We start from the raw sequence: 26,719 nt of genomic DNA on the forward strand, positions 1-26,719 counted from the left end.
TGGCTAAGGGAGTAAACCCTTGAAAGAAAATCCTCTTGATGCGTTAGGCTCAGCAGGTCAGCTGAAGAATTTTATTTTGTGTTGCTTTCAATCTAAGAACAAGCCTTAGATAAAAACATATCATTTAATATTTGCATGTTGCTCTGTAATAAATAACACACAAACGACAAGATACAGCTATCGTACAGGGACCACAGTGGTTTTGAACGTGAAATTTGTATGGAGATGACATAGAGAGAGTTACCACACTCTGCTTTATTCATTTTGATGATATAAAAACTTATTCCAGAAACTTTTTGAACCTAGTTTTATATATCTGGCCTTCGTGGCCATGCAAACGCAATAATATTCTGAATGATGTCAGATTTGATTTTGATAATGTAAAGATTGTTGTTTGTATAATGTTAACAGCTGGGTGATCAGCACAGAACTACAGGCAATTTCAATTTATAATGTAAGCTTATCTTTCTTAGAGATTAAACAAAGATGTTTGTTGTTAGAAAATCCTGGTACCGACTATCAGACCTCAATGATAATGGCCATGTTGATTTTCTTTTCATGCTGACAAGTAATGGATTAGTTTCTACTTTCAGGTTCTAGTCAGGCAGAAATGCATTGTGCTGATGACCAATTTGTCCAAGTTCCAACATTTCTGGTTGGTGGTCGAACACAGCTAAACGTGGCATACAAATCAGTTCACATTATCTTGTGAAGTAATTTGTGTGTTCTCAGTTTATGTTTCTCTAATAATGGGTTGGTTCCTAAAAAGGCTTGCTGTTTTACCCATCATTGATGGAAATATCACCTAGTACGTGCACGATTACATTTGTCAACCCCTCGTGTTGTTAGTGACATTCTGAGGCACGTACAGTGGCTTGTCGTGACCTACTCATTTCCTGACACAGTACTCCAACCCTGTTGCGGTTTTACCTTTCGATCTCTTCCTTATGGTATAAAAACCAAGTATCAGGTTACTATTTAAAAAGTACACAGAGATGTACAAGCATTTCAAATGTTGCAATGACTGCCACTGATATTTCCTGTATTTTTCACTGTATTGGAAAAAGTTTGTAAATAATATTTTGAATTAAGTTTGTCATGAGCAATTGGCCTGTAAAACCAATCGTAAGAGAGATCCATCAAGTTTTATGTTTTAGGCCTCCTCTGAACAACTTACAGCTAAGATACCACTCTACCTTATCCTAAACTTAAATGCCAAGTCCGTCTGTTTTCTCGTGATCTTTAACGGAATCCGACAGAGGCTGTTATATGTCCTCTGTGGTATAAAAGGGAAGTATCACGTTGATATTGAAAAAGTACTAGTGCTGTATTGTAAAAAGATTGTGTTGCAATGTGGAAGTGTTAATCCTGCATCTCATAGAGAGAACTTTTAAAACTATCATACATTTTATTACCGGTGAAATGGAGATGTCTCTTAGAAATGAGTTCAAATCTCAGAAGATGTACAATATTATAGGGAAGGATCCACCTTTTAACTTTAACTTTAAATTCAAATCTCAGGTAAGGAAATTTGTGCTTTACCAAGCAGAAGCAGGATTTCCAGTACACACGATTTTGTCAGAATATATTGTAACCGTATCGATGACGCCCGTACTTTATTCATTGGAGAGCATGGGTTTGACGCCAGGGCGTGTACAGTCCATGCTTAGGAAACATCAGAGAGATGGTAGTACAATAAGTTCTGATAATTTTGAACTTTTTGTTTATTCAAAAGAAACGAGCAACCTTGTAATAGATGAACAGCTGAATTTACAGAGTCCAGGTTGAAAAATGAGGACGCCGTTCCCACGGCGTCGGCATCGAGGATGCCCCGTGATGACGAGCTCCTTCCCCTCACCATTGAACACCTCTCTGCACTATGGAACCGCGTAATCCCTCGGTGGTCAACGGCCCTGGATGTTCTGGTAGAGAGGCTCGAGCCAAGGAGTCTGATGACAGGTGAAGTGCAGCGTGGAATGTACAATTAAGGATTGTATTCCACTTAAGTCCCATGAAGGGAGTAAAAAATCGTGTAACACCGAACAGAATGTCAATAAAATGTGAACGACACTTCCTTACAGCACTGCACTGGAGATAATTGCGTAACACTGTTTATACGAGTTACACTGTTCGTAAACTTAGCACACATAAAAAAAGTTTCAAGTGATGCTTTTATCGAAGAGATTTAATCAGTTATACAATCTACGACGAAAGGTAAATTAACATAGTTCAAAAGCGAAATAATAACTGTCCAACTCATTCGCTGGAAAAATAGAAATTAATGGAGTAGTGTGAAAAACACAGTTCATAACTTTCTCCATCACTAAGGTTAATGCAATGATTTTAACACTGTTTTTTTTTTTTTTTTTTTTTTCCCAAGCACAGTCTAATGAAAATCAAAGAATGTCATTGAGACGTAGTTTTATAGAACACTTGAAAGTATGACAAGCGTCGTAATGAAGTACAGTCCTATTAACATACTACAGCACTGTTCATGAAATGAGGACGATCGCTAAGACAAGATTGAATGAAAGAAAGCAAAGTCCTTTCTCGATACACCGTCTTTCGAAGTTTCCTAAAGCGCACAGTCTTTCAAAGCACAGTCTCATAAAATTAACACTGTTCTTTCATTGAGAATAGTCATTCGAAATTAACACAGTTCTTTCATTTAGCACAGTCTTTAGAAGTACAAAAAGAAATTAAGTTCCTGTACGGAAACACAGTCTGAAAGAGCACAGTTCCTACGGAAATAAACAAAGTCTTTCACTGAGGACGGTCATGAAGATATGTTAAGGCATAGTCTAACGCAAGAGGCGAAGTTCCAACACTGAGGCACAATCAGTTCATATATGATAAGGCACAGTTTTATAAATGCACATTCAGAGCGTTATTCAAACGAAATAGTTTGAATGCACAGTCTTTAAGAGAACAACTAAGCTTTCTTACGAAGCACAGTCTTTCAGAAAAAGAACTGAGTTTTCACAAGTCACTTCGCGAATATTTGTTCGTAGAAAATTTACTGAGCATTCGTACTTTACGCGTAGAACGTCGGTGATTTGCCAGTCAGAGTAACACAGTTAAAATTGAAGTAATAAATAAAGAGCACAAGACGGCTGGGACGACACAAAGATACTGATTTACTACCAACCTCGTGGCCCTCTTTTATACATGAAGGTTGGACCACAGGCTTCTAAATTCATATAACTCTAACTTCTAATTACTCGGCTATCTTGCCGCCGATCTTGAAACTTGGTACATCACCATATTTAATACTAGGCTACATGATGGTGTAGTCAGAAATTTGATATCATGTTTCATTCAAGAGATAGTGACATAGAACGTATAGAAGGTTCTATTGTGATGTCATTTGTCCTTGGCAGGCTCAGAGCAGCAAGCAGCCGCATGACTCGCCATCATATCCGTTGCCTGTGCATACAGCGGTAGTTTCAAATCACCTAGACGGGTGTTAGCTTGCTTTGTCTCAGAAATACTTTGGTCGGAGAACGTCGGTACGGCATTCCCGTTTCAATATACTGTATTTAATCACGTAATGGACATCACTGCATAATGGGCGCACCTCAGTTTTACCCTTAAATTTCTGAGGAGGGGAAATCTCTGTTTAATGGATGCATTTCATTTTCAACAAAAATGGTCTTAATAATATTTCATGTTTCTCTGATAATGGGTTAGTGGAATCGTAAATCTTAAAATTGGGTGGAATGCAGTAAACAAAGACTCAGTTGTGTTGATCATGGAGTACATAGCAGTTATTTCCGTAGCATGTATGTAAAGGGGATGACAGTGTTGAAGGGTAGAGTAGTCATGTTCAAATTCAAGTTTTTAAACAATAATGCATGGAAACTCTTATCACGATTGGTCCTTTTTCTAATGCGCACAGAATATGCTCGGTGTTGTCGGAACACCTGCGTAATCAGTTTTCTTGATGAACAGTGTTTTTTGCAACGAATAGAAAGAAGTTGAAATACCAAAGTTACACACCAGTTTTACAGTAACATAGCAATAAAATGTAGATGTAGTTACGTGTACTATCTGTGTTTCATTGCGCAAGTTAAACACGTGATGCTGATGATCGATCGTAGACTCGTTTGTAGTTACAACTGGTTTCCTCTATTTCTGTCGTTGCTATAGATTATTTCAGATTCAAAATGGTGCGTATTTTAATATGTCTAAATTTTTTCATTACAGTTTCTTCCTCGCATAAAATATGCATCCTAGACTTTTGTTATAAAAATTAGGGGGGGGGGGAATGTGTCCATTACACGGATAAATGCGGCAACATGGTCATGTTTGTAGCAAATGAAAGTAATTTTTACGACAAACCATATTGACCTCTGAGTTAATTTAAAAACTCTGATCTTGGCCTATATCAGTATTAATGACTGGTGCTACATAGCTATCGGTAGTATAAAATCTCTTTCATGCTGCAACATGTTTGTTTCCTATTTTAATTGGTACTGTATTACTATGTTAAGCCACACAACATCACCGAGTCGTTGTCTCTGGCTAGCCCAAGGCGTAGACAGCACGGATAACCAGATGTTACAACTGTTGACCCTTTGTAGTAAGAACCCAAACTACTAGTAGCTGGGCTGGAACACTGACTTCTTGAGCAGGTTTGATCCCTGTCAGTCTGATTGTGTTTGAAGATACAACTTCATGTTGTAAGAGAACTCCAGTGTCTCTGAGAACTTCTAGAGTATTGTAGTTAGTGGGACATACAACCATTATCATTGTTAGAGTGGAACTGAGCATAGTTTTGGGACAAGTTCAACAATTGTTAATGTATAACAGCCAGCTATTTCAAAATTATTGAGCCTTGCCTCTGTGTCGTGGTCTTTCTGGAACAATATTGGATATGATTGCAATCTCCATTAACTTGTGAAAAGAAATTGGTGATTTGCTCAACCATCATCTTTGTGAAGGTTTTCAATGATATCTTACAGCAATTCCAGGCACATTTTATTGGACACTATTCTCAATATACTATCTAAATAATAGGCACTGGATTACGGAGAATCACAATTTTAAGTATGAAGTATGCAGGGCTAATAACCTTGTTATTCTCTTGAAAGAAGTGACAGTAATTTGTATTATTGTTGTTGTTAATATTATTATCATCAATAATCAGTTGTATGGAACATGACAACTATTTACAAAAGATGCAGGTAATATTTATGTCTCTGAGCAGACCAAAGTTTGATGTCCAGCGACTTCCTGCTCTTGGCGTGGCATCCATCAGTTCATCCTGGCTTTCAAAATGTCTCCTGGGGCATTCCAAAATAATGTGGGTCATAGACTATTGTGAAAATCCACAATCACATACTGGGGAGTCAGTTATTAACATTTTGTCCAGTGTTGCCATAGTTCGGGCATGACCAGTCCTCCAACAGTTCAGTTGGCACCAAGTTCCTATAGGCAACTCAAGTCCTGGCGAGGGGATATTACTTAGAGCGTGAAGCCAGGGTACAGAGGTAATCTACGGACATCCACCTTGTTTACATATGTACTCTGGTGAACTCTACAACAGAGTATTCCAAAACCAGGGTTGTTGCTTGCACTCCCCACGAGGTACCTGCCTGCTCTTCAGTTTCTCTCCAGCCATCGTGAGGTGGGGTTCGTTTGTACGGCAGCAAGTTAGGTCTTGTCACAGGAAGTTACTCTTACTGGTTGGTTGATCAAGAGATTGGGTGAAAAACTGTCACTTCGATCTTTGTTGGGTTAGGACACAGTCTCCACTGCTTGTTGTCGGCGGCCTGTGCCTGAAATGTTCACCAAGCTTTTCCAAGTCTGCAATTGCAGTGTCATCAGCTGGATGCTGTTTCTAGCATGTCACTGATATCCCTCTGGCAGCCCATTATCTGCTGGTCTTATCAGCAAGACATACCTGAAACTTGACGGTAGATCCTCAATTGTATGAAATATATCTGCTTTAGAAATCTCTCTAATAACCTGTATTACCTAGCAGTTCAGCTGATCACCTGGTATGAGAACAGCTAGTCATTTGTCTGTACAGTGAATGTTATTAAAAATAAAACATTGCTTAATATTTATTATAAACTTGAATTTCCTGTGTTGTTTGATCACCATAACAAAGGGGGATAACCGTTGCTCACATCCGCAGGATTGTACGTATCGATTGCCCTGCACGTGTCCCCCGGGTGGTGCTAAGCGAACAACAGCGACCTAAGGTGATTGAATTGAACGATATAATGTATCAAACTTTTGGAAATAACGGTTCTTTTCAGAACCACTCAACAATAGACATTGGACTTTCAGTCCATATTTACCAACTAAATATTGAAGGCTTAAGTCGTGCCCAGTGTGAATATCTTAGAAAACAGCTGAATAACCTCAACATTGATATCGTCAACTTTCAGGAGACGCACACAACAGATTAACAGGACTTTGATAGAAGAGTACAAATATTGGGCTATACCCTTATCGACGCTATCCACCATCAGCAGTATGGAATTGCCACCTATGCCAAATCCAGTCTTACAGGAGTTGGGTTGTTCAGTCAAGTGTAAAGGATTTCATTTTCTCTTTAGTAATACAGGTTAACGTGTATAAGTCTCCTAGCATTAGATGGCCTCCTAGCATTTTGCCAACCTTCAGCCATCCGTGCATTTACACTGGTGATTTCAACAGCCATCACACTAACTGGCGATATGACACAGGTGATGAAGATGGTGAGGCATTAACTCAGTGGGCTGAAATATCCGATCTGCACCTAGTTTTTGATGCGAAAGACAAGGGCACTTTCAATTCTGCTCGCTGGAGAAGAGATTACAACCCCGACCTAACATTTGTGTCCAAGGATTGCTTTGATCAACCTCTCAGTATTTCACGTACAATATTGTCGAGTTTTCCAAACAGCCAGCATCGACCAGTCCTGTTGGAAGCAGGTATGAAGATACCCCTGGTGACCTCGGTACCTGTACCCAGGTGGAATTTCAATCGTCCAAACTGGGATAAATTCTCTAAAGATCTTGATCAGAAGCTGTGCGATACAAATCTAGAACCAATTGCTAGTAACTATGATGACTTCGTCAGCTTAGTCGTTTCAGCTGCCAAAACGAACATTCTGAGAGGTTTCAGAAAATATTATGTGCCCGGTTGGAATCCAGAAAGTGAAAAATATCAAACAACAGACAGCCATGAAATAGGTTCACAGCTTCTATGGTCATTAGACAAGAATAGGAGAGAAAAGTGGGAAGCAACAGTGAAAGATATGGACTTTGCAAAATCGAGCAGAAAAGCTTGGAGAGTCTTAAAATCGACTTACTGAAAACATTATTCTAAAAAGCAGTGCACTATCTTGAACCCAGATGCCATTGCAAATAGAATGGTTGAAGTCACCCGAGCCAAGAGAGATAAATGCTATATGAAAACTGTGAAACTTAAGCTCACAGAGCTCAAACGTGGAACAAAGAAGAATGAGGAACTGTCTAGACCATTAATGAACGTAAGTTTTCGTGGCTCATTGGATTAACATAAAGAAATAAATGAACTGGATTAAAGCCACTATATATATATATTTATTAATAATAAAGCCAAGCTTTCAGCCAAATTGCATTGGCCTTCATCAGGGCATGTGAAGTTTTGCCTCCTGGTCGGAAGAGTACAGTTGTCTCAAGTGTTATTACAATATTATAAGTCCACCTGTTCAATACAATACAATATGATCCACTATTTCATATGGTCAATTGTTTTTTATACATAATACATAAAAGTCAAAGGTACATGTTTCACCCTCCTTAGGGGCATCATCAGCCTATATCAATCTTAAAAAATAATAATAATACATATACTTATAAATTATAGGTTAAAATGTTGAAAATGGTTTCGTAAAACATTATACAATAACATCTAAAACAACGATAATGCACCAAAGTATGTTAAAAGAGAGTGAAATTAACAGTTTGAAGATTAAAACGTGATTAAACATGAGATTTTGAGAGTCTAAAACTAAAATGGATCCATATTTTTATAATATCATTAAGACTGTGAAAGCCTTGAGTATAAAAACAATCATCAAAGGGGGATGTTTCTTCAATTCCAAAGTTGAATCCAAGGTGGTAAAATCACTTTCAGTTATTTAAAACGGAAGTGTGAATGTAACAAACAAGTTTAAAACGTATATGATTGGGATATCTGAAAGTCAAGAAGAAAATGGAACTTCTGTAGAGGCGATGCTTGTGATAAAACGTATGTCAAAGCTAGCAGAGTTCGGAAATTATGGTAGTCAAATGGATCTAAAAGATAGTCAAGTTGATATATAATTCCGTTGTAACATGTGTTGGAAGAAATGTTCAGGATTTTCTGAAACAAAATGTAGAAGAAAGTATGTTAATAATACCGTACTGTACAAGAGACTTCCCGTACGTCAAAGATGGCTAATGCGGTACTTACTCGTACGGAGCGTACTAAGTACGTCAGGTTGTTACAGCAACGCTAGCTTGACTGGGTTTTCGACTTCTAGTATTATAACGGTGTGGCTGAGGCAGTGAAGGGCATGGAGGGGGGGTAATGGTGGGTGGATCCTTGCGCGCATGTGTTGTTATTGGCGGGCTGTTAGGAGCAAGATGGGCGGGCCTATCATTTGACGAGGTGGTGGAAGCTTTAGAACAAGAAGTTCTAAAAGTTGGCGGGATTGTATTATGTTTTGAATTCACCATGCCTAATAACTTTGGAGTTAGCTCATATAAAGGATTTTTTGTTTCCGTGATATCGTTAAGATTATGGTCTTTGTTATAGGCTTGGTCTAAAAAGATGTAAAGATTTTCTAATTCATTCATAAGTTTTCCTTTGCCTATGCATTTTAGAATAGTGAGATCTTTATCAATTGATGTGAACTGATGTCCTGTCTCACTCATGTGTGAGCTCATCGCTGAATATTTGTTGTGCTTTAAGGCATTATAATGCTCCATATATCTCGTATGAAAGCTGCGCCCAGTCTGTCCAACATAACTAAATCCACACTGAGCACAAGTGAGTCTGTAAATACCAGATCTCGAAAAACGGCTGTTTTTATAATTGACTTTATTATGATTGAAAAATATACTTTGATTTGTATTGACTGTTCTGAAAGCAATATTAGTGTCGTATTTCTTCAGTGTGTTGGCGATTTGGTGGATGGCTGGGTTATTGTATGTAAACGTAGCGAAACTAGTCTTTTTAGGTTTATCCGGAATGAGATTCGTGGATAGTTTGTATTTAACTTTACTGATTAACTGGTTAATCATTTCAACCTTGAACCCATTAAGCTTGGCCAAGTTCCTTATGTAGTTTAATTCTATTTTTAAGTTGTTAGGGGATAGTGGGATTCTTAAGGCTCTGTGTATTAAATTATAGAATGACGCTTGTTTTTGAGATTTAGGATGTAAAGAGGAATTATTTATGGTTATAGGAGACTGTGTGGGTTTTCTGTAGATTTGAAAATCGAAAGTATTATTGGCGCGCGTGCACGGAGAACTACTCGCCTGGATTGGAGACACCCCGAGTATCGGATTGCTATGGAACAAAGGGGAGACCCCATCACAATTTCATCGACCAGTTAAAATATGATGTGCAAATTGTGCGCAGCTGAAGAAGAAAACCAATGAAATTGATACAAAGGATGGGTGAAGAAGAATCTGTGCTGTTTTCTTAGATGGTGGTAGAGATAACTATAACTAGGATTGCTGACTTGGGTAACGAAGGACATTCCCTAACCAGTCGTCACTGGAATTGACGACACAAAATGTCAAAGAGATATTTCACTCACCATTGACGTCTCCTTCCTAAAATCCTGACCTCGTTAGTTTGCATAATCTCCTTGTCCTGCTACACCATCCTTATCATCTTGTTCTGTCTGTTCTTCAGGAAATCTGTGTTGACCAGCCTGTAGGATTCGGCCACTGGGTCTCTTATAATTTAACTTGATAAAGGTGGTAGTTTACAACTGCTCCCTAGATGTTGTTAATAATCCTGTAAACCTTACTTTCCAGGCAGTTTGTTGTTTGAGATTATGTTTACAAGAAGAGTGTCATCCGCACTGACAAGGTATGAGTTTTCCTATCATTTATACTCGCACATAATCTAGTTGTAAGGTACCATACCACAGAAATTTGGTTTAGAAGTAGCACAGTGGCACACCACTTGTTTACTACCTACATTCTTATTTTGTGTAGTATTTTCTTTTTCTTAAAATATAAGTTATGGATTGGAAACCACTGCAACCTGCCACCTGAGTATTGGTGGGAAAACCATACCTCATTGGGTTAGGAGGAAATGCCAACCTAGAACCGTGAACATGTAGGGTTGTGTCCCTCTGCGGTTAACAACCGTAGTTGTAAATCGGAGCTTGCTCCACCCAAGGTTAACTACCTTCGAAAGTCAACCGTGGAAAGGTCTTTTAGGAAAAAAAATTCCACCATCCTGTCCAAGAAAGCAGGAGAAGGCACCTAGAAGGCGTCAACGAGTCGGAGCGTTGGCAATCACCCATTCCCGTGCCAGCACATGATAACATGATCAAACAAGATCAGATCAACTACATTGCAACTCATAATATTAATTCTCTACTTAAAGCAGGAAAACTAAAGAACTTGACGGACGAATTAGATAAACAGAAAATTTTAGTAGCAGGACTCCAGGAGATGAGAAATACTACAGAAGAACCTTTTGAATTTCAAGGCTACAGAATTTACAACGGGAACCCTGGACTAAGGGTTATGAAACAATGTCCCCAATTTGGAACTGGGTTTATAGTCACATACATACATACATACATTATCATTATAGACTGTTATGCCTTCCAACGTTCAGTCTGCAAGCCTCTGTGAATTTACTAAACGTCGCCACAATCCTCAATTTGCAACTAGTGCTGTAGCCTCATTTAGTTCTATACCTCTTATTTTTAAATCGTTAGAAACTGATTCTAACCATCGTCAACGTGGTCTACCTCTACTTCTCTTACCCTCCATAACAGAATCCATTATTCTCCTAGGTAACCTATCCTCCTCCATTTGCCTCACATGACCCCACCACCGAAGCCGTTTTATGCGTACAGCTTCATCCATCAAGTTCATTCTTAAATAAGCCTTTATCTCCTCATTCCAAGTACCCTCCTGCCATTGTTCCCACCTGTTTGTGCCAGCAATCATTCTCGCTACTTTCATGTCTGTTACTTCTAACTTATGAATAAGATATCCTGAGTCCACCCAGCTTTCGCTCCCGTAAAGCAAAGTTGGTCTGAAAACAGACCGTTGTAAAGATAGTTTCGTATGGGAGCTGACTTCCTTCTTACAGAATACTGCTAATCGCAACTGCGAGCTCACTGCATTAGCTTTACGACACCTTGATTCAATCTCTCTTACTATATTACCATCCTGGGAGAACACACAACCTAAATACTTGAAATTATCGACCTGTTCTAGCTGTGTATCACCAATCTGACATTCAGTTCTGTTGAATTTCTTACCTACTGACATCAGTTTAGTCTTCGAGAGGCTAATTTTCATACCATACTCATTGCACCAATTTTCAAGTTCCAAGATATTACACTGCAGGCTTTTGGCACAATCTGCCATTAAGACCAAGTTGTCAGCATAGCCCAGACTGCTTATTTCATTTTCACCTAACTGAATCCCTCTCTGCCATTTTATATGTTTCAGCAGATGATCCTTGTAAACTACGAACCGCAAAGGTGAAAGATTACAGCCTTGTGTAACCCCTGTAAGTACCCTGAACCAAGAAGTCATTCAACCATCAATTCTCACTGAAGCCCAATTGTCATCATAAATGCCTTTGATTGATTTTAATAATCTACCCCTAACTCCATAGTCCCTCAGTATGGCGAATATCTTTTACCTTGGTACTCCGTCATATGCTTTCTCTAGAACTACGAAACATAAACACAACTGCCTATTCCTCTCGTAGCATTTTTCAATTACCTGGCGCATACTGAAAATCTGATCCTGACAGCCTCTCTGTGGTCTGAAACCACACTGGTTTTCATCCAACTTCCTCTCAACGACTGATTGCACCCTCCCTTCCAAGATGCCAGTGAATACTTGCCTGGTATACTAATCAATGAATACCTCGATAGTTGTTGCAATCCTTTCTGTTCCCTTGCTTATAGATAGTTGCAATTACTGCTTTTGTCCAATTTGAAGGTACCTTACCAACATTCCATGCTAATCTTATTACTCTATGAAGCCATTTCATCCCTGCCTTCCCACTATACTTCACCATTTCAGGTCTAATTTCATCTATTCCTGCTGCTTTATGATAATGGCGTTTATTTACCATCCCTTCCACTTCAAGCATAATTTCACCAACATCATTTTCCTCCTTCCCATGAGTTTGGCTGTTCGCAACACCACCAGGAAGTTTTCCTTTTACATTGAGAAGATGTTCAAAATATTTCCTCCACCTCTCCAGTGATTCCCTGGGATCTATTATGAGTTCACCTGAATTACTCAAAACACTGTTCATTTCCTTTTTCCCTCCCTTCCTAATATTCTTTATTACTATCCAGAAAGTTTTCCTTGCTGCCTGACCTAGCCTTTCCAGGTTATTACCAAAATCTTTGGATTCAACAATTATTTGTTTCACTCTGTTTCTTTCATCTACGTACAAATCCCTGTCTGCCTCGGCCCTTGTTTGGAGCCATTTCTGATAAGCCTTCTTTTTACGTTTACAAACTGCTCTCACTTCATCATTCCACCAAGATGTTCGCCTTTTCCCATCTTTACACACAGTTGTTCCTAGGCATTCCCTTGCTGTTTCTACTACAGCATCCCTGTATGCCACCCATTCTCTTTCTATATCCTGAACCTGCTTACTGGGTACTGTTCAAAACTTCTCATTAATTATATCCATGTACTTCTGTCTTAATTTCCTCACCCTGGAGATTTTCTACCCTTATTCGTTTACAGGCAGATTTCACTTTCTCTACCCTAGGCCTAGAGATACTTAGTTCACTACAGATCAGATAGTGGTCTGTATCATCGAAAAATCCCCGGAAAACTCGTACATTTCTTACAGATTTCCTGAATTCGAAGTCGGTTAAGATATAGTCTATTATGGATCTGGTACCCCTAGCCTCTCATGTGTCGCAGTGAATAGCCTAATGCTTGAAGAATGTGTTCATAACTGCTAAACCCATACTAGCACAGAAGTCCAGCAAACGCTTCCCATTCCCATTAGCTTCCATATCTTCCCCACATTTACCAATCACCCTTTCGTACCCTTGAGTTCTATTTCCAACTCTCACATTGAAATCACCCTATTCTATCCTTGCTGTTGACCCTGACCACGATGTCACTCAATGCTTCATAAAACTTGTCAACTTCATCCTCATCTGCACCCTCACATGGTGAATACACAGACACAATTCTAGTCCTAATTTCTCCAACTGACAAATCTACCCACAGTATTCACTCATTTACGTGCCTAACAGAAATTATGTTGCATGCAATGGTATTCCTGATAAACAGTCCTACCCCATACTCCGTCCTTTCCTTTCTAACACCCGTCAAGTACACTTTATAATCTCCTGTCTCTTCCTCGTTATCTCCCCTTACCCGGATATCACTTACTCTTAGCAAATCCAGATGCATCCTCTTTGCTGACTCAGCCAGTTCTACTTTCTTACATCCATAAGCCCCATCAAAACAACTAACACTACACAAATAGACAAAATACTCAAGATAGAGAGAAGAATTATTAGAACGTGCATCAACAAATCGTACCAAAAAGATGGACACTGGAGAGTAGCTTCTAATGAAACAGAGTACAAGGAAATAGAACCATTAATGAGCTCAATCAGGAAGAAACACATTTCATTTTTTTGGACATCTAATCAGGACACCAGAGAACAGGATCATCAGGAGAATAATAGAAAAATTATGGAATAGTAAGTGCAACATTAAGTGGATTACAGAAATCAAGAAAGATATAGATGAACTACAAATTACAGTGGAAGACCTAAGAAACAAAACCAACAAAATCAGGAAACTCACAGACAAGCAGACCAGAATCAACAGACAGACAATGAGAAGGGTGATTTCTGATAGAAGAAAGGAGGAGAAGATCAGGGAGAATGAAGAAGTACTGGGCTGAAAACTGAAAAATTATTTGTATAAAGTTGGCTAGAGTGGTCCAATGAAGGCCATAAAATGTAAATAATAAAATAAGTTATGGAAAAGAATAAACAGCAAAAAATCGAGTTGGACATAATAATAATAATAATAATGAAAATCCACAAACTGTTACCAGTCATTCAACTGGGTCAGGAATGGAATGAACGAAGCCCCATCTAGCAGCGAGGATAGGAACTGTGCCGGCTGCCGAAGCCTGTCGCACTTCTCTGGGACAATGATTAATGAATGCCAGATGAAATGAAATCATATTGGAGAGTGTTGCTGGAATGAATTATGACAGGGAAAACCGGAGTACCCGGAGAAAGCCTGTCCGCCTCCGCTTTGTCCAGCACAAATCTCACATGGAGTGACCGGGATTTGAACCACAGAACCCAGCGGTGAAAAGCTGGCATGCTGCCACCTGAGCCACTGAGGCTCATAATAATAATAATAATAATAATAATAATAATAATAATAATAATAATAATCATTGCTATCATCATATGGTCTCTGTACAGTGTAGAGGCATTTGGCTTGACACCATTTAGGCTGTGTACATGTCAATTCCATTGTTCCACTTTTCTCTAACATGTGCTAGAGAAATGGAGCTCTATTGGGCAATCTGTGGCTGTTTTTCTTCTTAATTTTGTTGGGTAAACACCAAAGGTACCAGATAGATCTTATAGTGATGATGGGGATAGGAAATGGCTAGGAGTGCCTGCACATTTTGGGCCACATAGCTATCAGCTTGCATTTTGAAGATAGTGGGTTCGAATCCCACTGCCGGCAACCCTGAAGATGGTTTTCCATGGTTTGCCACTTTTACACCTGGCTGTACATTAATTAAAGCCACGGTTGCTTCCTTCCCACACCTATCCCATCATTGCCATAAGACCTGTCTGTGTCTGTGCGATATAAAGCAAATTGTAAAAATTTTAAAAATGGCATTGTGACCAAAATGAGTTTGAAAAGGTGGAAGGTATTAAGAATAAAAGATAGGAAATAGATATAATAGAAAAAGCTATGTGTATGATAAAAGGTAGTTCAGAGTACAATATAAAGCTGTCTGATAAAACACAGAAGCACGTCTGATTGTATAGCTATAAATAAGACAGCACCAGGCGAGATGGCCGTGAAGTTAGGGGCGTGCAGCTGTGAGCTTGCATCCGGAAGATAGTGCGTCCGAATCGCACTGTCAACAGCCCTCAAGATGGTTTTCCGTGGTTTTCCATTTTCACATGAGGCAAATGCTGGGACTGTATCCTCATTAAGGCCACGGCCGCTTCCTTCCAACTCCTAGACCTTACCTATCCCATCGTCGCCATAAAACCTATCTGTGTCGGTGCGACATAAAGCCACTAGCAAATAATAATAATAATAATAATAATAATAATAAATAAATAAGACAGCAGCCTGTAGAAGTACGTTTCATCCTATTTCTGCATACAAGACTGACAGCGAGCTCTGTAAAATTCTCTCATAGAATACCATAATCTTCCCGCAATCTTTCTGCATGTCTCATATCTACCCAAGCGGAAGTTGTAGTGCTCACCTCGTTCGTGAGTGTCAACGTGCTCTCCAACACTGAGACTAAAGAGCGGCGGCAGTGTGGTGCCAATGTCTCAAAAAATGTTGTTTCTGTCCCCTAGGGACTTGCCAAGATTTGTTCCTTATACAGTATTGTAAAACCTAAATGAGCTTTGTCTTGTCCCCGTTTTAGCCTATGTTATTGGGCAAAGGCCCTAAATCTAGGACAGAAGCTGAATTTTGAAAAATCCTTTCCTAATGTACCTCCAGAGCAGAAGAACAGAGGTTCTATGTTCCTATTTTCAGCTTTCTGAGTCTTTTGGATTTGGAGTTCTCGTGATCAGTGAGTGGTATTTGGCTTTTATATAAATTTCATCTAAAGGAATAATTATTTTATTATTATTATTATTATTATTATTATTATTATTCAATGAAATGCTGACCGTACATGGAAATGATGAATGAATTAATAGGGAACCAACATGGTATTCATCACTTGTGGTTTAATATTCGAGTTAGAATGATAAAAGCTTGATATTTGAATACGTCTATGCAGTGATTAAGGCCACAGATACTTACTTCCTTCCCACTCCTTGACTTTCCTATCCTAGCTTCGCCAGAAGCTATTGGTGCGATGTAAAAAAAAAAAGGCATGGACTGCATTCAAGAGAATGAGAAAAATTCTCTGCAAGAAGGTCTTTAATATTAGTCTCCATCTCCATTTACTTTGGTGTGTCTGTCTTACTTTATGGTGTCGAGACTTGGACCGCAACAGAGAACACCACGGAAAAACTTTGTCCGTTTTAAATGTTGTGCTTGCTAAGAATGTCCTGGATCGATAGAACGTGGAACACTGAAGTACTCCGATGCCTGAACAAAGAGCTAGAGATCATCCACAACAACTTGTCATTCTTCATCTTACCTTAAAAAGGTAAAATTGAAGGAAGGAGAAGTCGGGAAATATCTCTCCATCTTTTCCAACTTGCTGAGAACTGCCAACGTCCAATAGGGATATGGTCCAAGCGTTACAGATATTCTACAATTTCTAAGTTTTCTTTATGTTACAATGAACCATTAAAGATATGTATGTTATTTAATACAACATTAAGGTAGGCCAAACTTTTAGGACACAGACCTCATGCGTAGAAGAAGAAAACGCTTTATTTCCATGTTCGAACTCAACTCTTCATATTACATTAATAATGGAAAATACACAGGAACAGAACGTATCAGCACACCTCTTACATGAAATGCTGCCAGTGTTGTTGTGATGTTTGTAGTATTATACGTGCTAATGGAGGGCATTTTAAACATTTAATGTGAGCTTGCATTCAGAAGATAGTGGGTTCAAACCCCACTTTCCTATCCCATCGTTGTTATAAGACCTATTTGTGTTGGTGCAACGTAAAGCAATTTATCGAGTGTTGTGGTTCTTTTTGAGGAAATTCCACCGTTACAATACCAATTAATTTATTCCTTTCAGAAACTTTTTTAAAAGATATCTTCAGCCATCAAAATACGAAAAAATGAAAACAAGGATATATTTAATTTTAAGAAACACTATTTATTTATTTATTTATTTATTTATTTATTTATTTATTTATTTGTTTGTTTGTTTGTTTGTTTGTTTGTTTGTTTGTTTGTTTGTTTGTTTGTTTGTTTGTTTGTTTGTTTGTTTGTTTATCACAAGATACAGCTACACTGAGCAAATTTCACTTGCACTGTCAACAGACTATTTAACAAACGTAAACTTTCATAATAAAATATAACAAACATAACAAAATATAACAAGATCAGGTACACATCCTACTAATAACTGTCCAAATCGAAAACCATAAGAATGTCCATGTTCATAGCCAAGTCGTCGTGGGTCAAGATGGCGGTATAATCCCTTCACTTCAACTTATCTTTAAGATACTATTTACACACCTCTCGAATACACTTTTATTTGATGCTGTATCAAGCTCTTGTCTCCTATTAATATTGTTAAAGAGTGTTGGGAGGCGGATTAGGAAAGATCGTGCCGGGCTGAGTGGCTCAGACGGTTAAGGCGCTGGCCTTCTAACCCCAACTTGGCAGGTTCGATCCTGGCTCAGTCCGGTGGTATTTGAAGGTGCTCAAATACGACAGCCCCGTGTCGGTAGATTTACTGGCACGTAAAAGAACTCCTGCGGGACTAAATTCCGGCACCTCGGCGTCTCCGAAGACCTTAAAAAGTAGTTAGTGGGACGTAAAACAAATAACATTATTATTTATTAGGAAAGATCGTTGAAGTATTGAGTGCTGAGTTTGGGGAATGTGGAGAAGGTCTTTGGTTCTGGTGGAGCGGGAAGGAACGCGGAGAGAGAAGAGAGAAACGAGAAACAAGATGTTCCGAGCGGTAATGTCCATTTAAGATCTCGTGGAGGAAACTCAGGTCAGCTACCTGTCGCGTGATGTGCAGCGGTGACACATTAATTGCCATTAATACCCGCTGCGTAGACAGATTTCTGAGCTTGGGATTTATGTTCCTTACAATTGCAGCAAAGGACGACACTGCTCTGTCTAACTGCTTGGTATTGGAGGGGGCGGCTGTTGTCCAAATTGGAGAGCAGTAGTTTAAGAGAGGTTGAACGATCGTGAGGAAGAAGTGATGAAGAGCAACGGGGTCAGAAATTTCTGTGAAGCGATAGAGAATGCCTAGTAATTTCATAGCCTTGGTTGTATATGTTTCTATATGGGTCTTAAATTGTAATTTTGTATCGAATATTACACCTAGATCGCGCTGTTGCGTTACCACGGTGATGGGCTTGTCGAGTAGGTAATATGATGTCGGTAGAGGAGATTTATGCAGTGTTATGGTCATGTGGCTGCATTTTTGTGGATTGGGGATAAGTTTCCAAGTACGGCACCAGTTCGAGAGGGCATTAAGCGATGACTGTAGCAGAGCTGCATCTGCTGGATTCCTGATCTCCCTAAATATCTTGCAGTCGTCAGCAAAGAGTAGGGTATTCGCTGTTTCGTTGAGTTCGGACGGCAGATCGTCCATAAACAAAGAAAACAGCAAGGGGCCAAGAGTACTGCCTTGTGGGACACCGGAGGTGACTGGTAACCATGAGGATGAAGTGCCTGATATTACCACTCTCTGACAACGGTTATGTAGGAAGCCAGCAAGAAGGGTCAGTAGACTGCCATGTATATTAAACCGTTCGGAGAGTTTATGGAGCAACAGAGTATGGTCAACAGAATCGAAAGCTTTCGAAATGTCTACGTAGCAGATATCCAGCTGTGATTTAGCTGCAATGGCGTGTGATGCAAAGCTATGCAGAGTGGCCAGGTTTGTTAGACAAGAGCCACCTGGTAGAAAACCATGCTGCTTGGTTGAGATATACGGCAAAGTGAATGCAAGGAGACGCTGGTGTATAATTTTTTCAAAGATAAAGGATAGTGTCGGGAGAATAGATTGGTCGATAAGATGAAACATTAAATTTGTTGCCTGATTTGAGAAGTGGAACAATATTTGCGTTTCCATGTAATAGGAAAATAGCCCACGGCAAAACATCTGTTAAATTATTTAGAGAGAGGGACGCAAAGAGTGCTGGCAGTATTTTTTAGGAAAAGAGGACCTATAGTGTCGGCACCGATAGCTTTGTTGGTACGAAGAGTTTGAAGAAGGTTATGAACTTCACTTGGTGTGGTAGTTATGCTTGATAGGGTTCTGTTTGAAGCTGTACCAACGGGAGGGAGCGGTTGGTTTTGTAAGGGAGGGGAGAAGTTGGAGAAGAAATACCTGTTGAACAGTTCATTGCGATCGGCGCCATCTGCTGTTGCATTGTTGTGGTTCACGCTGACAGGAATCCGCTCCGTCCTTCTCCGTGTGTTGATGAGACTCCAGTAGCGCTTGGGATTGCTGTGGACATTTTCAGTGACAGTGTCTACGTGTGTTTTGTATTCTCTTCTGACCATAAACCTCGCGTGGCGGCGGTTTTTAACGAAGGTATTGTGAGTGTGTGGGTTAGGGAAGTCTCTCCATAGGCGCCAAGCTCTCTTCTTATTAAATAGTATCAGTCTGGTCTCTTGTGATATCCAGTGTTGATGTTTGCTAGTAGTATCCCGTTGTGCAGGTACGAAGTCTTTAATTGCAGCTTGCAGCCAGTCGTACAGCAGGTCAAGAGCCGATTCGATATCAGCTATTTCGAGCAGACTCCAGGGAAGGCATTCCAGGGCACGACACATTGCAGGCCAGTCGGCATGGCGCCAGATGTAGGTAGGGCGGTAGGATGTCCTGCTGTGAGGCTTTGAGGAGGGGTGGGGAAGGAGGAATGTAGCATCGAGGGACTGGTGGTCGCACAGGAAAAGGTTTCTGCCTGGGGTTATTGTTTTAAGTTCTAATGAGGAGAGTATGAAGTCCAGGGTGTTGGGTCCACGGGTTAGTTACATATTAAACTGTTTCAGTCCGAGGCCATTAATAAAACTGTCTATAAAGTATGTGTCACAGTTGTCAGCTGACAGTCCGGTAGTTGGAGAAGACCACTTTATAGACAAGTTAAAATCGCCCATTAAAATTACGTCACCATAAGGGAAAGCTGCAATGACTGAGTCCAGGCACTGTTCAAGGTCACTGAATGGGCTGTTTGGTGGTCTGTAGTAACATCCCACAAGTACAGGGCGTCGAGGAAAGAGTAGCTCCATCCACACTAACTCACAGTTCCGTTCGAGATCTGTCCTTCGTTTACATGGTAAAGCACTGTTCACTGCTAGCAACACTCCACCACCTAGAGTAGCGCGATCACGACGGAATATGCTGTAATTAGCACTGAGTGGTAGTTCACTGTCACTAGCCCAAGAGAGCCATGTTTCAGTAAGTCCGATCACGTCAACTTCTCTTAAGTCTGGCAGGGATAGTTCACAATCAGACAACTTGTTGTTTAGGCTTTGCACATTCTGACAATAGATGTTTATGTCTGTTTTCATTTCACAAGTGGTGGGACTTAAGCGTCTAATTCTGACTGTGAACTCTAGTCAGAAACTGTCGCTGTTGAACACACATGCATATTGAGTTAATATCTATGCACTCTAGTAGTCAAAGTCACCATTATTAAAAACATATACATTTCCATTAATACACTTGTACACATAAAAAAATACACTTTTCTGGTGTTTTTAAATTGAAAGTTATTACACAGACTATAGTTTTTGCAGATCTTTGAAGAAGAACTTATCGTTATATGAAATAACATATGTAATAAGTCCAACACTTAAATAAAGGGCTGTAATTCTTGGTACTTAAAGCTGATTGAATTGGACTATGCCTGAGAGAACTTCTCTCAAAATCTTTACAAGCTGAAATACCGGGCTTGGTTTCATTAACCCTGTCAATGCTAGGATTTTTATGCGTACGTACTTCCTCTGTGCTGGGTTTTTCCCAAGAATATGCTATTATTGAAATAGTTTTACTAGTTATGTAACTGACACCTTAAGATAATAAATTAAAGTAAGTATAAATTTACAATGATGATGACCAAAGTCAAAAATGGACATTGCTAAGGTGTTGTTCAGTGAAGTTATAATACATCTAACATTTTTTCAGCTTGTCATTGAGCATTGTAAGAACAAAAAACACATTCATATCACTCCATTTCTGAAGTCTACTGTTCAGAGAAATTGGGTAAACTATTAAGGCCTTGGTACCCTCTACCATAACCTGTACCAGTGCAGAACTGAACAAACACTGGAAGAGAATCATCACATTATATATTGTCTACAGCACCTGAAAGATGAAGTATTGAAGTTAACTGATCAGCAATCCAAGAAAATGATGATAACTTATTTATTTCCATTTCACTAGTGGAGGTCGGCTTTTTTCATCTTCATCTTCCTCATTGATGTCATTGTCTGCATCTTCACCATCCCTGTATATCACGGCATCTCCAACCTCATATTCACCATCACTTTCATTGTCCAGAAAGTCATTACCTGCATTACTATCAACTAAAAACTGTTCAATGTCATCATAGCCAAGGCATCTCCTCTTTCGTGGAGCAGCTATTTTTGTTCTGGTCGGAAGTACAAAATATTTATATTTCATCATTGTCAAGTTCTGGTCGAGATTGATGTGTTATCTGTGTTAGAGTTTGTTATGTAGTTTAGTAAGCATAATTGAACTGTGTAAATGATATTTCTGATACAATAATAATAATTGCTAGGAAACAAAATCCTAACGTAAATACGAGGATAAAGTGAACATCTCTCCTTTAGAACTTCCCTGAACTTCTGGCGCACCGTTTGAACTGATCAGTCACTGCACATTCTTTTACGGGTTTAGCAAAGTGACCGCTGCATGAAAACGTAAATTTACGGGTTCAGCATGGGCGGCTTGTCATCACACAACATATATTTATGGGTTTAGCATCGATTGGGTTAAAGATGTTAAAATGGAAGAAGTTTCCTCGCAAGTCTTAAACTGGCTGACCAGGTTGACACTTATGTGACATCTAGTGTTTTTTAAAATGAAATATATCCTTGTTTTCGTTTTTTGTATTTTGATGGCTGAAGATGTCTTTTAACAAATGATGAAGCTTGTACCATGATTCATTGATGTTATTCTGAAAGAAAGAAATTAATTGGTATTGTAAAGGTGACAGGTAGGGAATCTCTTAGAGGCAGCCCTGCCCAGGGAGTGGCACCTTTGCCTATGTGAGTTCCAGAGCACACTGACCCGGTGTGTAACAGCTGGTAAAGGGTCCCAGCTCAGGGTAACGAGTGAAGACCTCAACGACAGCAAAAGCAGAGAATATGATTTGGTACGGTGGAGCTGGCAGATGAGGCAACCCATTCCTCTGGGGGTAGTACAGATGGTATGGCTTTAAAATACTGGCGCACCCTCTCTCCAGGGGACATAAATATTGAGGGCCCTAACACGGGTTAATGTGCCCAACGGCAAAACAGGCGGAAGAGGATCCATTTCCAATGTCATGGTTTCCCAACGGCTGTGGAGGCGGAAGAGGATAAAGCCAGACGGCAGTCCATTGCAGTTTTGGAGCTTGCTACTGCCTGTCTCTCATACTACATGTGCTGCGGTGAAAGGCTCTGAAATCATAGTGCATGGGCCTCCTCCCTGCAAGTTTAGGTCCACCTTAAAGACATGCTTATGGCATTTTCTCCTGTTACTCCTACAAAGTTCAACAGTATTTTACGATCTAGAAAAGGCCTTTGATTCTGTTCCTAGAGAAGCTATGTGGATTGTATTACAGCGCTTTGGCTGTCCTGACTGTTTTGTAGGCTTAATCCAGGCTCTTCATGTTGGAATGGTTGAACGAGTTCTTCACCAGAATGAGCTATCAGAAGAATTTCCTATTACAAATGGGCTTAAGCAAGGCTGCGTGCTTGCCCCCACTCTTTTTGCCCTGTTCTTCGACTATCGACCATGTGGGTGTGGAAATTAAGTTTCGGTATGGCGGACTGTTCAACGACCAAACCAGGCTCCGTTCTCAGAGATTGACTCATAATACTCGGATAATGGTGCTGCAATATGCTGATGACAATGCAACACCTGCCCATACACCTGAGGAGCTTCAAACATCCATCAACTGTTTTAAGGAAGCTTATGAACGATTTAGTCTGACCATCAACACCAATAAGACTGAAGTACTTGCGCAGCCAGCACGAGGTTGTACTGTTCCTGAACTAAATGTCACCATAGCAGGAACACCTCTTGAACAAGTAGACCAATTCACCTACCTTGGTAGTATTCTAACTACACACTGCAACTCAGAAAAGGATGTGGAAAATACTATATGCTCTGCCCGTGCAGCTTACGGCCACCTCTCCCACTGAGTTTTCTTGAATAAGGATCTCAAATATATATTAAACTAATGGAATCATTCCGGGCAGCTCTTCAAAGTAAGTACCATGTAACTAAGGCTGAAGATCTAGCAGAAATGATTGTTTCGTGTGCTCAAGAAATCGGGGGCATATGTAAGGAAAGTGACCAACCAAAGAAATTCAGTGACAAAACTAAAACCCTGCTAAAGCGAAGGAGAGAAAAGAAAATTCAGACTGATCGTGACATGATAGAATATTCTGAAATATGTAAGGCAGTACGAAGAGAAATGAAAACTGACTTACAGAAATTCAGGGAAGACACTTTAAGAACAAGCTTAGAGAGCAAGACGAGTTTCAAGACAGCCAAACGAAAACTCATAATCGGTAAAAAGCAGCTAATTGCTCTAGATGGAAATGATGGTCGAATTACTGAAAAGGAGGAAGTTTTGAAATTCATCAGAGACTTTTATTGCAATCTGTATAGCAAACCAAAGGAAGCCCTGAATGGACCTAAACTAAATGATATATCTAATGTTCCAGATATTCTCCCTTCGGAAGTCAAGTGTGCTTTAGATAGTATGAAAAAGGGAACTGCGCCGGGTGATGATGAGCTTTGTGTGGACATCCTGAAACTCACAGGGGAGGAGACAATTAATCACTTGGCAAAAATATTCACTTCCTGTGTGCACTCGGCTTCAATTCCAACATCATGGAACAAAGCAAAGATCATACTGATACATAAGAAAGGAAATATTCACAGTATCAAAAATTATCGTCCTATCAGCTTGCTCTCTATTTTGTATAAACTTTTTACAAAGATCTTGTTAAATCGAATCAGTTTCATCCTTGACTCAGCCCAACCTATTGAACAAGCAGGTTTCCGTAGTAATTTTAGCACAATAGACCACATACTGACTGTAAGAGAAGTGATAAGCAGAGCAAATGAATATCATTTGCCTCTCTGCATTGCCTTTGTTGATTTTGAAAAGGCATTTGACTCTGTCAGCCATACAGCTGTCATGCAAGCTTTACATGAGCAAGGAGTGGAAGCAGCTTACATCCAAGTGCTCAACAATATCTATGAGACTTCTTCAGCTTTCGTTAATATCGGTAAATCAACCCCAGAATTCCCCATCAACAGAGGTGTCAAACAAGGTGATCCCATCTCCCCGAAACTATTCTCAGCGGTCCTAGAGATGGCTATGTCTAAGCTGAGCTGGGAAGAAAAGGGAATTAGAATTAATGGGAAAAGGCTAAATAACTTGAGATTTGCAGATGATATTGCTTTACTGGCAAACGACTTCGAAGAGCTCCAGACCTTAATTACAGATCTTGCATTAGAATGTCAGTTGATTGGCCTAAGCATAAACCTTTCCAAAACAAAAGTTATGTCCAACGAATGGGTTCAAGCTGGAAATGTGAATATTAAGAACATGCCATTAGAAGAGGTCAGTGATTACATCTACCTTGGCCAGATTATAAATATGACAGGTGATATAAGACCAGAAATCTATAGGCGCATCAAGCTCGGATGGCAAGCATTTGGAAGGAATTCTTCAGTATTAAGATCAAAAATGCCAGCAAATCTGAAGAAAACAGTATTTGACCAATGCATCCTTCCTGTGCTGACTTATGGCTGTGAGACTTGGACTCTGAACGAATTCACAAAAGGGAAACTTCGGACCGCGCAGAGAGCCATGGAAAGGTCAATGCTAGGCTATACAAAGAAAGATAGGAAAAGAGCTGATGACATCCGGTCTGTTACAAAGGTTAAAGACATCTTAGAGAGAGTACGCTCCTTAAAATGGCAGTGGGCTGGCCATGTTGCACGAAGAAATGATGATAGATGGACAAAACTAGTGCTGGAGTGGAGTCCGAGAGAACATCGAAGGCCTAGAGGAAGACCACCGGACAGATGGGACAAAGATATCAAGAAGATCGCTGGTACCACTTGGATGAGATCTGCCCAAGACCGTTCTACTTGGAGAAGACTGTTGAAGGCCTACCTATACCCACGACTTAAAGAGGCCACATCATTTTAATGATTGAAATGGCTGATTGTAATGGTGTACCAAGCATTACTACATGGATGTGAAACCTGGACACTTTATCGTCGTGACATAAAGAAACTGGAACGCTTCCATCAGCAGAAACTTAGGTCCATCGTGAACATCCAATGGGATTACTACATAAGTAATGTGGCAGTTCTAGACAAGGCGAATATGAACAGCATAGAAGTCTTCATCATCACTTAGATGGGTTGGTCACATCCAGCATATGAATGATAGCAGACTGCCTAAACAACTTCTCTTCGGTGAGATTGGTCATAGCAAGAGGCCTCAAGGTGCTCCTTTGAAACGTTATAAAGACCAGCTTAAGAAGACTCTGAATAGCACCAACATAAATGCCAACAGCTGGGCAAAAACTGCACAAAACTGTGTTCTCTGGTGCAAAACTACTGCAGAAGGCGTCTCACTTTTTTGAGCAGGCACGTCGCAGACAGGAAATTGAAACACATGAAAAGCGGAAACTACGTCAGATGCAACCACATCCTCCTCCACCCACTTTTAGATGTGACTTGTGTGGCCGCATGTTTCATGCAAAGATTGGCTTGATCAGTCATCAGCGACATCTCCACAGAGCCAACAGACTTTTAAGAGGAACTGCAGGAGAAAAACTTATTCTCGGAAACGAGTAGCGGCCGACGACAAAAGGTGGAATTTCCTCGAAAAGATGGTGTCAATACAATACGGGCTAAAAAATGAATTTCATTTCTTGTAAAGCATGCTGGTTTTTTTTTTTTTTTTTTTTTTTTTAAGTGGTTCATTACACCAACACATTGATAGTTACCGCCAATGCAAGGATGGGAAAGGGCAAGGATGGGGGAAGGAAGTAGCCTTGGCTAAATTGAGGCACTCTTGCCCGGTGTAAAAATGGGAAACCATGGCTGCTGATCAATAAATCACTACTGATCTGCATTTAGGGCATTCGCCCAGGTGGCATATTCCCTGTCTGTTGTTTTCCTAGCCTTTTCTTAAATGATTGCAAAGAAATTAGAAATTTATTGAACAACATCTTCCTCCTTGGTAATTTATTCCAATCTCTAACTCCACTTCCTATAAATGAATGTTTGCCCCATTTGTCCTCTTGAATTCCAACTTTATCTTCATATTGTGATCTTTCCTGCTTTTAAAGACACCACTCAAACTTATTCATCTACTGATGTCATTCCACACCATCTC

General features: G+C 39.8%; 1 protein-coding gene across 4 annotated transcripts in view; it reads left to right on the forward strand.

The window, feature by feature from the left end:
- LOC136882374 (dynein light chain Tctex-type protein 2B) overlaps positions 1-26,719 on the forward strand; it is a 165,615-nt gene that overhangs the window by 132,330 nt on the left and 6,566 nt on the right. For 3 of the 4 annotated variants that reach the window (XM_067154993.2, XM_067154994.2, XM_067154995.2), the window contains exon 5: positions 6,143-6,209. The exons of the other annotated variant lie outside the window; for it this stretch is intronic. In XM_067154993.2, the coding sequence (XP_067011094.1) occupies positions 6,143-6,208 (66 nt within the window). In that variant the 3' untranslated portion in view covers position 6,209. The remainder of the gene's footprint in view (positions 1-6,142; positions 6,210-26,719) is intronic. 4 annotated transcript variants of the gene reach the window in all.

Source organism: Anabrus simplex, chromosome 10 (genome assembly GCF_040414725.1).
Source record: "Anabrus simplex isolate iqAnaSimp1 chromosome 10, ASM4041472v1, whole genome shotgun sequence".
NCBI classification, from domain to species: Eukaryota; Metazoa; Arthropoda; class Insecta; order Orthoptera; family Tettigoniidae; genus Anabrus; species Anabrus simplex.